Genomic DNA, 13,616 nt, shown 5'->3' with positions numbered 1-13,616 from the left:
AAGCAGAATGTATGGGGCTGTGACCCAGAGCACCCGTTCGCTTCCCTGGCTTTTTGGTACGCTTGCCTGAGCTCCTTGATTTTTGTACGACACTGCTCTGTGTCCCTGGAGTAGCCTCTTTCCGTCATAGCCCTGGAGACTTTAGCGTATGTATTTGCGTTCCTTTTTTTGGAATGTAGTTCTGCCATAACAGACTCATCTCTCCAACATGTGATGAGATCCAGTACCTCCCGTTCAGACCACGCTGGAGCTCACCTGCGAATCGGGGACTGCGTGATCTCCTGTGATGATGGACTCTGCATGGTTGCCTGTGCTGATGGTGACCAAACAGGAAATTAAATTCAAAAGTTCCCAGGGCTTTTCCTGCCCACCTGGCTAGTGCATCAGAGTTGAGAGTGTTGTCCAGGGCAGTCACAAGGGAGCATGCTGGAATAGCTTCCGGAGGCCAATAATGTCAAATTGCATCCACAATACCTTTAACCTGGGATTGCGATCTCGATTTAAGCGCTACTCCACTTGCCGAGGTGGAGTACAGAAATCGGATTAAAGAGCCCTTTAAATTGAAAAGACCAGTTTGGTCATGTGGACGGAATCATTTATTTTTTAATTAACTCGTCTATTTCCGAAATAAGAGACTAGTGTAGACCAGGCCCCAGAGAGCTCAGTAGTCATGGCCTCAGCGACTTCTGTATGGGAAATCCAAGAGGAAACCAAATGTCCCATCTGTCTGGAATATCTGACAGACCCAGTGACCATAGACAGTGGGCACAACTTCTGCTGCATCACTCAGTACTGTGAGACATGGACAGAGGGGGACTATGACCCTTTGTGCAGCCCTGCCTTCAGAGCCCAAATCCAGAAAGAGGCTCTCTGGAATAACTATCAGCTAGAAAATATAGTGGAAAAATCAAACAACTGCATTTCAAAGATGGAAAAGAGAATCTGTGTGAGAGACACAGCAAAGCCCTGGATCTGTTCTGTGAAGAGGACGGGGAAGCCGTGTGTGTGTGGTTTGTGAGAGATTCCCAAAGCACAGATCTCACCCGGTGCTTCTCATGAAGGAGGCTGCCCAGAAATACAAGGTAGGACACACTCTGGATCCAGGTTAATTCAATCCTTCCCTTTTCAGACTCAGTCACTCAGAGCCACAGAATCTCCCAGATTTTCTCCCTGATCTCCGGCTCCACCTAAATCTCTGCCCTGCAGGCTCCTTCCTCTGGGCAGGTGCAGGGAGCCCTGGCCACTGATGGCATCCAGCCTATCAACCCCGCATTGTTCATTAGGGAGAGGTGGGCACTAGATCTCCGTGTGAGGCACTTTCCTCGCACACAGGATTGAAGCAAGATGCAGGGAGGCACTGCCAGCAGGGCATTCACATCAATCATGAACAAATCAGCCCCCACTCTGCTGAATGGCTCTCCCACTTTTCCCCACAGCCCGGCCCCTTGCCTCTCCTCTTCCCCCTAAGGCCCCACCCAGGTTGGAAGCTGGAGCCCGTCCTGGGTAAGCCCAGGGAGCCTGGGCACCTGAGGGGAGCTGCAGACTCTCTACCTTCCCTGGGCAGGTGGAGGGTTCATGGCTCCCCACAGGGTGCCAGCGCGGCTCTTATCCAGCTTGGCCCGGGCGGAGGTTTGGACTTGGGGGCTGAAAAGCCAAGGCCAGGCCATGGTAAGAGCTGCATGGGCAGCTGTGGGGAGTCACAGACCCTCCACTTGCCCAGGGCAGGGAGCCTGGGGGGGCAGGGACATGGGCTGGGGGCTTCCCTTAGGTCCCCCCAGGCAGATGGAGGGACTTGGGCTCCCCAACTCAGCTCCAGCTTCTGGGTTGGCCGGGTACAGGGCTTTTGGGGAAGAGGCAGGCAGGCCAGGGCCACAGAGGGGGGAGGGCCTCGTGGCACCTCCAATTTTAGGAAGAATCACCCCTGATGGAACATGTCTACAGGAGTGGGTTTAAGCACTGGTACTATGGGTTCTTCCCTAGGGACCTAACTCTGGAATCACGTGATTAAAACAGAACTTCTGGTTTCATAATAAAAAAAATCAGCAACCAAAAAGTAACTTTCTAGCCAATATGATTGAAAAGAAAAGTTTCAGTGAGTTATAACTTTCAAGCCTAAATGATATAGTGCCGTGTGCCTGAGTCTGCAGAGAGCCTGAGCCAATAGCTCTGAGAAGAGGTAACTGCCCCACGGATCTCAATAGGGTGTTCACTCTAAGAACTACTGCTCTGGGGTCCTCAGCCACCTCTCCCCAGCTGGTGGGGAAAGAGTTCAGCTGGCAGTGAGCCACTCTGCTGTATCCTCCCTCCCTCCCTCCACGACCTGCAGGGAAAATGCTACTGCCAGGGGGAACGCTACTTTCTTGCTGCTTGGTGTCCCCACCTCATGCTTCTCAAGAAATCTGGGGGGCACGTGACCCTGCATGCCTCCACCACACGTCGCTTCTTTAGCCTTGGGTAGGCCTGGAGCAGCGGGGGTGATGTGTGCAGAAGGTGGGGAAGAAGGCAGTGGGCCCAGCTCACCATCCCAAGAAAATAAACATGACACCCAAATCTGTGCTGGCAGCTTACATGTACTGAGGTTCCTGCCCCAAACATCTTACAGGTTATAAAGATGAGGAGAGACACATTCCCCCTCCCCACCAAACAAGCATTTCTATGCATCATTTATTTTCTTTTCAAACAGTCTTAGCACCTTCTGTATTTTCTGCTGTCCTCAGATGGCATTTACCCAAAATAAATAACAGCCCTTTGACAGAGGCACTGGGTTATTGCCCTGGGGGTGCTGCTGGGGGAGGGAGGAGATTTACCTTCTCACAGACAATTTTAACAGTTCTAAAGCTTCAACTTTTTGAATCTCAGTGTCTAGTGTCATTAAATAGTTCTGGTCTGACCAAAATATTGTCTGATCCCCCCATAATTTCCCACAACTGTGAAAATTTAAATTGGAATGAAATGCTTAAAACCCAGATTGTTGTGCAACTGTGAAAGTTTAAATCAGTAAATATAAAAATTGCTTAAAATAAACATTGTCTGTCAAAATTGTATATTAAAAAACATTCTGCCAAGTCTGACTATCACGCCTTAGACACACAGCTCCTGCTCCTCCAGGCTCATCCTCACAAGGGGATGCCTCAGTGACCCTTCCCACCAGTGCAGGGGCGGATTGCAGAGTGATACATTTTTTCACTAAAGCCTGGGGAAGGGGAGGGGCGGTGAAATTGGTTGGGTCCTTCCTGCTCAGCAAACAGAGTGAAGGTCTACACTACAGCGGGGGTCCGACCTAAGATACGCAACTTCAGCTACGTGAATACCGTTGCTGAAGTTGCGTATTTTAGGTCGGCTTACCTGGTGGTGAGGACGCGGGAAAGTCGACCGCTGCCGCGCTGCCGCCGACTCCGCTGCTGCCTCTTTCCGAGGTGGATTTCCGGAGTCGACGGCAGAGCGATCAGGGATCGATTTTACCGCGTCTTCACTAGACGCGGTAAGTCAATCCCCGATAGACCGATTGCTACCCGCTGGATCGGCGGGTAGTGAAGACAAAGCCTGAGTCAGTTCCAGGAAGGGAAACACCCAGTTGCTTCTGCAGGTGGGGCATAGTGTGAACTCAGGACATTGAAACTTCCCCTGTTACTGTGCCCAGAGAGAGCCATGGCTGGAGAGAACCCCGTGGAAAGTCTCCGGGAGGAAGCGACATGTCCCGTCTGTCTGGAGTATTTCACAGAACCTGTCACTCTGGAGTGTGGGCACAATTTCTGCCGAGCCTGCATCAGCCAGTGCTGGGAGGGATCCGATACAGCCGCCTCCTGTCCACAGTGCAGAGAAACTGTGCAACAGAGAAACCTCGGCACAACAAGCAGCTGGCAAACATGGTAAAAATTGCCAGTCAGCTGAGTTTCCAGGCAGGAGAGAACAGGGTGTGTGGCGAATACCAGGAGGCTCCAAAAGTTCTGTGAAGAGCATTGATCCGTCCGGTTTGCCATCTGTCCTGGGCTCAAAGAGCTCACACGGTTCCCATAGAGGGGGCTGCCCAGGAGTAGAAGGTAGGGAATTGCTGTCAAGTTTAATGGGTAATAACTTTGGATTTTAATTACAGACTAATTTCACTGAAAGTTCCCTGGCACAGGCATGATGCATCATTCAGCTCAGTAAACCCTTCATGGTATGAGAGATGCTATCACAAAATAACTGATTTCACAGAGTGGCACCAGAGGCAAGTCTTTAATGATACCTGATGTGGGAAAGTGTCCTCTGAGATTCTGATGGACAATCTTCCTCATATAAAATATATAGGAGCAGACACATCACCCACCAAGTTAATGATACTTCAGTTCTTACCCAAATACCCGCTTACAGCCAATTCTTGTTAATGAAACTACGATTTATTAAAAGAAGAAAAGACAGTATTGGCAAAAAGGTCATTAGACATACAAATGCGAATAGAGTCCTTAGGTCAGTTTCACCATAGAGATGGCACGTTAGAATTGAAGAGAGTCCTTTTCAGAATCATTTCATCACGTTCTAGTCCAATGTCCAAATGTTCAATATCAGGGCAGTCCAGAAGGGACTGGAGATCTCAGTCTTACGACTCAAACTCCCCCGAATAAAGCTTAAGAAGATCGGAGATAAAAGGATCAGGTCCCAAGAGTTTATATAGACATTTTTGCAGCCTCTCGACAGCAGGCAGTCCTTGGGTGAAGAATAGGTTTTGGAAGTAACCTCCTATTTCCCAAACATCAAAGGTAATAAAACTACATGGATTAACATAAGGTAATTATCCATAAAGCCGTGCATAGACAGTTTACCACAAACTTTAAATATATATATTTATATTACACATACACACAATGACATTATTACACCCAAGTTTCATCTAAATGTTAATATTTCCTTTTGACTTCTGAATTAACAAAATACAGTCCTAGACAGGAACCCTTTGGTTACACTGTTAATCTATAACAAGACATACGTAAATATAGACTACTTTAATTACTATCTTCTAGGGCTGTCAAGTGATTAAAAAAATTAATCATGATTAATTGCGCTGCTAAACAATAATAGAATGCCATTTATTTAAATATTTTGGATGTTTTATACATTTTCAAATATATTGATTTCAATTGCAACACAGAATACATTCCATGCATCTGATGAAGTGGGTTATAGCCCATGAAAGCTTATGCCCAAATAAATTTGTTAGTCTCTAAGGTGCCACAAGGACTCCTCGTTGTTTTTACAGAATACAAAGTATACAGTGAGCATGTTGTATTTTTTATTACAGATACTTGCACTGTAAAAAACATAGTAAATCATATTTTTCAATTCACCAACTTCAAGTACTGTAGTGCAAGCTCTTTATCATGAAAGTTGAACTTACAAATGTAGCATTATGTACAAAAAAATACCTGCGTTGAAAAATAAAACAATGTAAAACTTTAGAGCCTACAACTCCACTCAGTCCTACTTCTAGTTCAGCCAATCACTCAGAAAAACAAGCTTGGTTACAATTTGCAGGAGACAATGCTGCCCGCTTCCTGTTTACAATGTCACCTGAACGTGAGAACAGGTATTCACGTGGCATTATTGCAGCTGGCATGGCAAGATATTTATGTGCCAGATGCGCTAAAGAGTCATATGTCCCTTTCTGCTTCAACCCCCATTCCAGAGGACACGCCTCCATGCTAATGACGGGTTCTAATCGATAACGATCCAAAGCAGAGCGGGCAGAGACGTGCTCATTTTCATCAACTTAGTCAGATGCCAACAGCAGAAGGTTGATTTCTATTTTGGTGGTTCAGGTTCTGTAGTTTCCCAATCAGCATGTTTCTCTTTTAAGACTTCTGTAAGCATGCTCCACACCTCATCCCTCTCAGATTTTGGAAGATACTTCAGATTCTTAAACCTTGGGCCAAATGCTGTAGCTATCTTTAGAAATCTCAGATAGTTTCTTTCTTTGCATTTTGTCAATTCTGCAGTGGAAGTGTCCCCTCATATGCTAGGTCATTATCCGTGACTTCTATATTCTGAAATGTTTGGCAGCATGTGTGTAAAACAGAACAGGGGACATACAATTCTCCTCCAAGGAATTCAGTCACACATTTAATTAATGCATTATTTTTTTTTAAATGAGCATTGTCAGCATGGAAGCATGTCCACTGGAATGGTGGCCGAAGCATGAAGGGACATATGTTAAACATGCCTATCTTGCACATAAATATCTGCACTGCCAGCTACAAATGTGCCATGCCAACTCCTCCTCGCACTTTCAGGCGGTATCATAAATTAGAAGCAGGCAGCATTATCGCTCATAAATGTAAACAAACTTTTTTGTCTTAGCAAGTAGCAGAAAAAGAAGTAGCAATGTGTTGACTTCTAGGCTATAAAGTTTTTAATTGCTTTATTTTTCAGTGCACCTTGTGACAAAGTTCTGTCCTTGACTCCGTGGGTCCTGCGTTTCCTGGCGGATTTTGCTAGCCTCAGAGGCTCACTGTGACCCGCCACGTAGCCCTTCTCTCTCTAGAGGCAAGGGTCACAGCTTACTGAGCCATTTTCATCATAAGCCAACAACAGAGGTGAGGAGAAGCAACCCTCTCTTGCACAGTCTCTGTTGTCTCCCAGTCTCAGTGATTAATCAGGGAGGGGAGTGGGGAGCTGTCACGGAGTGTGGGGGGACACAAGGCCCTGCACCCCTGGCTTCCTGCGATTCACCATGACTCTCAGCCAGCCAGTAAAGCAGAAGGTTTATTTACATGACAGGAACACAGTCCAAGACAGGTCTTGCAGGCACAGACAACAGGACCCCCCCAATTAGGTCCATCTTGGGGTCCCAGGGGCACCACAGCCCCATTGGGGGGGGCAGAGTCCCATCTGGGCTACCTCCATTACCAGCCAGATCCTGAAACTTTCTCTCCCCCAGCGTCTCCTCCCCCAGCCTTTGTTCAGTGTCCCGGGCAAAGGTGTCACCTGGCCTCTAACCCCTTCCTGGGTTCTCATTGTACATGCTCAGGTATCCTCCCTCAAGGCCAGTCTCCCATCCCCCAATGCAGACCATCCTAGCCACACTCCCCTGCCTTCCCAGGCCAACACTGCCCACTCAGCATTCAAAGGCCACATTAAGAACAGTCCCAGTTCGTCACAGGAGCCCAGGCCCATCCTCTACTCCCGGCTCCAGCCCAGGGACCCTAAAATTAGCAGCTATGGTAGCTGACTTTTGGAAATAGGACATGTACTATTCCCTGGGCCACTTCCCCACAGCAGCCCCCACCCATTATCTCCTTCACAATTACCTCAGGGTCTCCTTCCTTGCACCGGATATGGATTCATACTGCTTCATTCCTCCAACAGCACAGCTCCCTCCTATAGCTCCTAACACCCACACCTCACTGACTAACTGAGAGGCTTTTAACGAGTTCCAGCCAGTCCTTGATTGGCTTCAGGTGTCCCAATCAATCTAGCTAACTCCACTGCCTTCTAGAAGGATCTTAATTGGCCCCAGGTGTCTTGATTAACCAGGAGCAACTGCCATTTGGTTACCATCGTACCAGGGATTTGTTTAGCCTGGGGCTAACATACCTGTTCCTTACTACTTTACTGTAGCCATCTGGCCTTGCCCCATCACAACTTATATACAAAAATTAATCTACGTTTCTTAGTTACACTTTTCTGATGAAGAGATTGCACTACAGTACGTCTACGAGGTGAAAGTTAAAAATACTATTTTTGTTTTTCATGTTTACAGTACAAGTATTTGTAATAAAAAAAATAAAGTGAGCACTGTACACTTTCTAAACTTTGTTGTGATAGAAATCAATGTATATATGAACATAGAAAAACATCCAAAAACATTTAACAAATATCAATTGGTATTCTATTATTTAACAATGTGATTCATCGAGATTAATTTTAATACCCACGGTTGATTTTTTTTTAGTTAATTGCAATTTATCAACAGCACTGTTGTCTTCTTCAAGTTTTTAACAATACCAGGTTACATTTCAAATTTCTAGTCTATATAACTTGGAATGGACCCAAATACCATTTACACACTTTTCTAACATGTCTCTAAAGGTTGAATCTGGGTCAATTAGCCTGCAAGGTTCTTAACTCTTTCAGGCCAGGTGTCACAGGAGTTTAGATCGTGTGTGAATTCTCCAATGTTTAATGAGGTGGGATCTCTGTGTACAACTTTTGCCACAGTCCAGTACTAATGAAGACTTGGTCTTGAGTGGATGCTCTGATGTAAAATAAGGACTGATCAGTTTCTTAAATGTTTCCCACTGTCCAAGCACTTATGGGGTCTCTCTCCAAAGTGGATTGCCAGATGTTTAACAATGTCTGACCTCCGTATAAAATTCTCTCCACAGGCTAAGCAGTTATGGGGTCTCTCCCCTGGGTGGAATCTCTGATGTAAAACAAGGGCTGACATCTATTTGAAATGTTTATCCATAGTCTAAACACTATGTGTGTTTTGCCTGATGTTTAGATGGACTGATCTCTTTCTAAAAACTTTCCCAGAATCCAAGCACTTATGATCTCCCTCTTGTATGGATTGCCTGATATTTAACAAGGGTTGAACTCTGCATGCATCTTTTTCCAGTCTGAGCACTGATGGGGTCTTTCTCCTGTGTGGACTACTTGATGTCTAACAAGGGCTGACTGCCATATGAAACTTTTCCCACAGTCCAAGCACTTATGGAGTCTCTCTCCTCTATGGATTGCCCGATGTTTCACAAGGTCTGACCTATGTATGAAACTCTTCCCACAGTCTAAGCACTTGTGGGGTCTCTCTCCTGGGTGGATTGCCTGATGATAAGCAAGGTCTGACCTATGTATGAAACTTTTTCCATAGTCTATACACTTATGGGATCTCTCTCGTGTGTGGACTGGCTGATGTTTGACAAGGGTTGACCTCCGTATGAAACTTTTTCCACAGTCCAAGCACTTATGGGGGCTCTCTCCTGTGTGGCTTATCTGATGTGTAGTCAGTGATGACTCCCAATTCATACAGTTCCTGCCCTTAAGGCATTGATAGGGTTTCTGTCCCATGTGTTTTTTCCCATGGTTATTAAGATCTGAGTGGTTATTGAACCTTTTCCCATGGTCCAACCATTGAAGGGGTTTCTCTCCAGTATGGATTGTATGAAGCGAAACATGCTGTGGTCTCAGAAGAATCCTTTCCCATAACCGAGGCATTCAAAGCATTTGTCTTCCTTCAGGATTATTTTTGCCTCCTGCTTAAACCTTGGCTGCCCCCTCCTCCGATTTGCCCCCTTTGCCCCTTTTTAACTCCTGTAAAAAGCACTCGGCACAATCTTATGGTTAGTAAGGGCAGGGTGAAGGGCAGTGGTTTCAGCAGATGTTACTGTGCATGCTCACTTCACCATAAGTAACACATTCCTACAGGGAGCAGCTGTCTGTATTGCATCTGCGGGAGAGTTAATTAATCCACCCCAATGGGTGATAGCAGCTATGTCATGGGAGAAGCTCAAAAAAAAAAAAAAAAAAAGAAAGAAAGAAAAAGAAAAAGAAAAAGCCAACTGACTCTCCTTCGGCAGGAGGCAGGCAAATGGGAAATGCCAGCCAGAGGGGATTTCCCTGGCAGATAAGGTTTCCAACTCTTCTGGACCAGATGCCATTGCCGCAAACGGCATCTGGTGCAGGAGAGTTGGCAACTCTACTGGCAGATGAAAAATTTTCCCCACAGACCCTAGAAGAGGCTGAAAAGCTAAGAATGATCAGCTCTGGTCTGAGCATGGGCAGCAGCTATAGCAGGACAGGAGAAGGGACATTAAGCAAAGGTGGTTGAAGCATGAAGGGACATAGGAATCTTTAGCGCACCTGGCATGTAAATATCTTGCTACTCCGGCTGCAACAGTGTCATAAGATGGCCTCTTCTCACTTGCAGCATTACCTCCTGCAAATGGAAACAAACTTCTCTGTCTTAGCGAATGGCAGAAAAAGAAATAGCACTGAGCGGATTTCTTGGCTCTAAAGTTTTTAATTGCTTTATTTTTGAGTGCACTTATATAACACATCTATATTTCTAAGTTACACTTTCATGATAAAGAGATTGCACGACAGTACTTGTATGAGGTGAATTGAAAAACAGGATTTTTGCTTTTCATGTTTACAGAACAAATATTTGTAATAAAAATAACAAAGTGAGCACTGTACACTTTCCATTTTGTTGTGATAGAACTCAATAGATATGAAAATGTAGAAAAACATCCAAAAACATTTAACAAATTTCAAATGCTATTCTATTATTTAACAATGTGATCCTTTGAGATTAATTTTTCTACCCACAATTAATTTTTTTGAGTTAATTGTGATTAATGAACAGCACCATCTTCTTCCAAGTTTTTAACAATACCAGGTTACATTTCAAAGTTCTAGTCTCTATTATTTGGAATGGCCCCAAATACCATTTACACCCTTTTCTAACATGTCTCTAAAGGCTGAATCTGGATCAATTATCCTGCAAGGTTCTTAACTTTTTCGGGCCAGGTTGTAGGGCTGAAGAATGAAATCACCCTTTAAATAAATTACACCTACCAATATGGCTCTGCATACTTGCAATGAAATTACTGTAATGAAACCACCTTTTATTATTAATGAAATTGTCTTTTTATAAATGAAACAGTGTTAACCACCTTTGGACAAATTGTGTGTTAGAAGCTTATGAAGAATTGCTTTGGAAGAATCTGTTACTGTAACTCTTTTCTTTTTAATACATTGTAACTAAAGTACCTTCATATTGTAACTAAAACCGCCATCTTAAACCACTGATACATTATAATTAAAGCAACTCCATATTGTAACTGAAACTCTGTTTAAAGTTAGGTGTGTGTGTGTGTTTCATATAAAAGTGTGAATGTGGGTGTGTGATGGGATCAGTCCCTGAGGCCAGCTCATCTCAAAGACCAGCTGCCAGCACCACCCTGATGGCTGAAGAACAATATGGGCGAAACTTGCAAAAGAACCCACCCAAGAGAAAGAAAAACAAAAGCCCCATCAAGAAAAAGATCAAAGTCACATCTGCCATTAACTGATGACTCATGGCCATACAGTGTCTAGGAGCAGTGGGACAGGACAGGATCTATGGATAGAAACATATAAAAAGATGGGTACAAAACTATAGGGTTGGGTTCTTCTTCCAGTTCTACGATCATCCTCCAGGAGCATCGGTGCGCACAGACAGGACCCGGCTACCCCCCTAGTGACTAGACCTCCTGGCCAGTGGACTAGTATGAGCAATTGAGGCTGGTAATTATATTTCATCTGTAGAACTGTGTGTGTGTGTGTGTGTGTGTGTGTGTGGTGAACAATCTTAGCTAGGAATAGAAACTGAATTACTTATCTTTTACTCCTATAAAGAATTCTCTGTGTTCACAGCAAATGTGGCATATTGTCTTCTCCCTCAAACAAGATTCTGCTAGTTCTACAGGTGCAACAAGGTGTCACAGAAGTTGAGATTGTCTGTGAATTTTCCAGTGTTTAATGAGGTGTGATCTCAGTGTGCAACTTTTGCCACAGCCCAAGTACTTATGGAGTCTTGCTCTTGTGTGGATTTTCTCATGTAAAGCAAGGACTGATCGGTTTATGAAATGTTTCCCACAGTCTAAGCATTTATGGGGTTGCTCTCCAGTGTGGATTGCCAGATGTTTAACAATGTTTGACCTCCATATAAAACTAAGGCTAAGCAGTTATGGGGTGTCTCCCCTGGGTAGATTCTCTGATGTAAAACAAGGGCTGAAATCTATTTTAAAGGTTTTTTACGTAGTTTAAGCAGTACCTCTGTTTTGCCTGATGTTTAGAAGGCCTAATCTGTTTCTGAAAGCTTTCCCAGAGTCCAAGCACTTATGGTCTCCCTCTTCTATGGATTGCCTGATGTTTAAGAAAGGCTGACCTCTGTATGAAACTTTTCCCACAGTCTGAGCACTGATGGGGTCTCTCTCCTGTATGGATCCTCTGATGATCTACAAAATTTGATCTGTCTCTGAAACTTTTTCCACAGTCCAAACACTTATGCGGTCTCTCTCCAGTGTGGATTGCCTGATGTATAAGAAGGTTTGATCTCCGTATAAAACTTTTTTCACAGTCTAAGCACTTATGGGGTCTCTCTCTGGTGTGGATTTTCTGATGTGAAACAAGGGCTGACCTCTGTATGAAACTTTTCCCACAGATCAAGCACTTATGGGGTCTCTCTCCTGTGTGGATTCTCTGATGTGAAAGAAGGTCGGACCTCCGTACGAAACTTTTCGCACAGTCCAAACACTTATGGGGTCTCTCTCCTGTGTGGATTGCCTGATGTATAAGAAGGTTTGATCTCCGTATAAAACTTTTTTCACAGTCTAAGCACTTATGGGGTCTCTCTCCGGTGTGGATTGCCTGATGTTTAACAAGGTCTGACTTCCGTATGAAACTTTTCCCACAGATTAAGCACGTATGGAGTCTCTCTCCGGTATGGACTGCCTGATGAATAAGAAGGGTTGATCTCCGTATGAAACTTTTCCCACAGTCTAAGCACTTATGAGGTCTTTCTCCACTGTGGATTGCCTGATGAATAAGAAGGGTTGATCTCCGTATGAAAGTTTTTTCACAGTCTAAGCACTGATGGGGTCTCTCTCCTCTGTGGATTGCCTGATGTTTACGAAGGTTTGACCTCTGTATGAAACTTTTTCCACAGTCTAAACACTTATGGGGTCTGTCTCCAGTATGTATTTTCCGGTGTGCCATAAGATTTGCTCTTTGTGTGAAACTTTTCCCACAGTCCAAACACTTATGGGATTTCTCTCCTGTGTGGATGGCCTGATGTTTAAGAAGGGTTGACCTGTGTCTGAAACTTTTTCCACAGTCTAAGCACTTGTGGGGTCTCTCTCCAGTGTGGATTGCCTGATGTTTGACAAGGGCTGACCTCTGTATGAAACTTTTTCCACAGTCTAAACACTTATGGGGTCTGTCTCCAGTATGTATTTTCCGGTGTGCCATAAGATTTGATCTTTGTGTGAAACTTTTTCCACAGTCTAAGCACTTATGGGATTTCTCTCCTGTGTGGATGGCCTGATGTTTAGCAAGGCCTGAACTCTCTATGAAACTTTTTCCACAGTCTAAGCACTTATGAGGTCTCTCTCCTGTGTGCTTTCTCTGATGAAAAACAAGGCCTGATCTCCATATGAAACATTTCCCACAGATTAAGCACTTATGGGATCTCTCTCCAGTGTGGATTGCCTGATGATTAAGTAGGGTTGATCTCCGTATGAAACATTTCCCACAGTCTAAGCACTTGTGGGGTTTCTCTCCAGTGTGGATTGCCTGATGTTGGACAAGGGCTGACCTCTGTATGAAACTTTTTCCACAGTCTAAGCACTTATGGGGTCTCTCTCTAGTGTGGATTGCCTGAAGTGTAACACGCTCCGGTCTCAGAACAAATCCTTTCCCATAACCGAGGCATTCATAACGTTTGTCTTCCTTGGGGGTTGTCTGCTGGGCTGTGGGATCCCTGTGTCCTTCCCCACAGATAATAGATTCATCCATCTGCTCCCTTGAGTGGTTTCCCAGCAGCCTCTCTGACCTCTGCCAATTTCCCCAGGCGTCTCCCTGTTCCAAGAACTGGTAAA

At 44.7% G+C, this 13,616-nt stretch overlaps 1 protein-coding gene across 1 annotated transcript in view; it reads right to left on the bottom strand.

The window, feature by feature from the left end:
- Positions 1 to 234: 234 nt before the first annotated feature.
- LOC135887363 (zinc finger protein 586-like) overlaps positions 235 to 13,616 on the bottom strand; it is a 28,622-nt gene continuing 15,240 nt past the window's right edge. The window contains exons 8-10 of the mRNA XM_065415135.1: positions 12,640 to 13,143; positions 12,158 to 12,555; positions 235 to 313 (exon numbers count right to left, since the gene is read on the bottom strand). Of these exons, the coding sequence (XP_065271207.1) occupies positions 235 to 313; positions 12,158 to 12,555; positions 12,640 to 13,143 (981 nt within the window). The remainder of the gene's footprint in view (positions 314 to 12,157; positions 12,556 to 12,639; positions 13,144 to 13,616) is intronic.

This window comes from Emys orbicularis, chromosome 13 (assembly GCF_028017835.1).
Source record: "Emys orbicularis isolate rEmyOrb1 chromosome 13, rEmyOrb1.hap1, whole genome shotgun sequence".
Taxonomy (NCBI): Eukaryota; Metazoa; Chordata; order Testudines; family Emydidae; genus Emys; species Emys orbicularis.
This window is presented reverse-complemented; position numbering and strand designations above follow the sequence as displayed.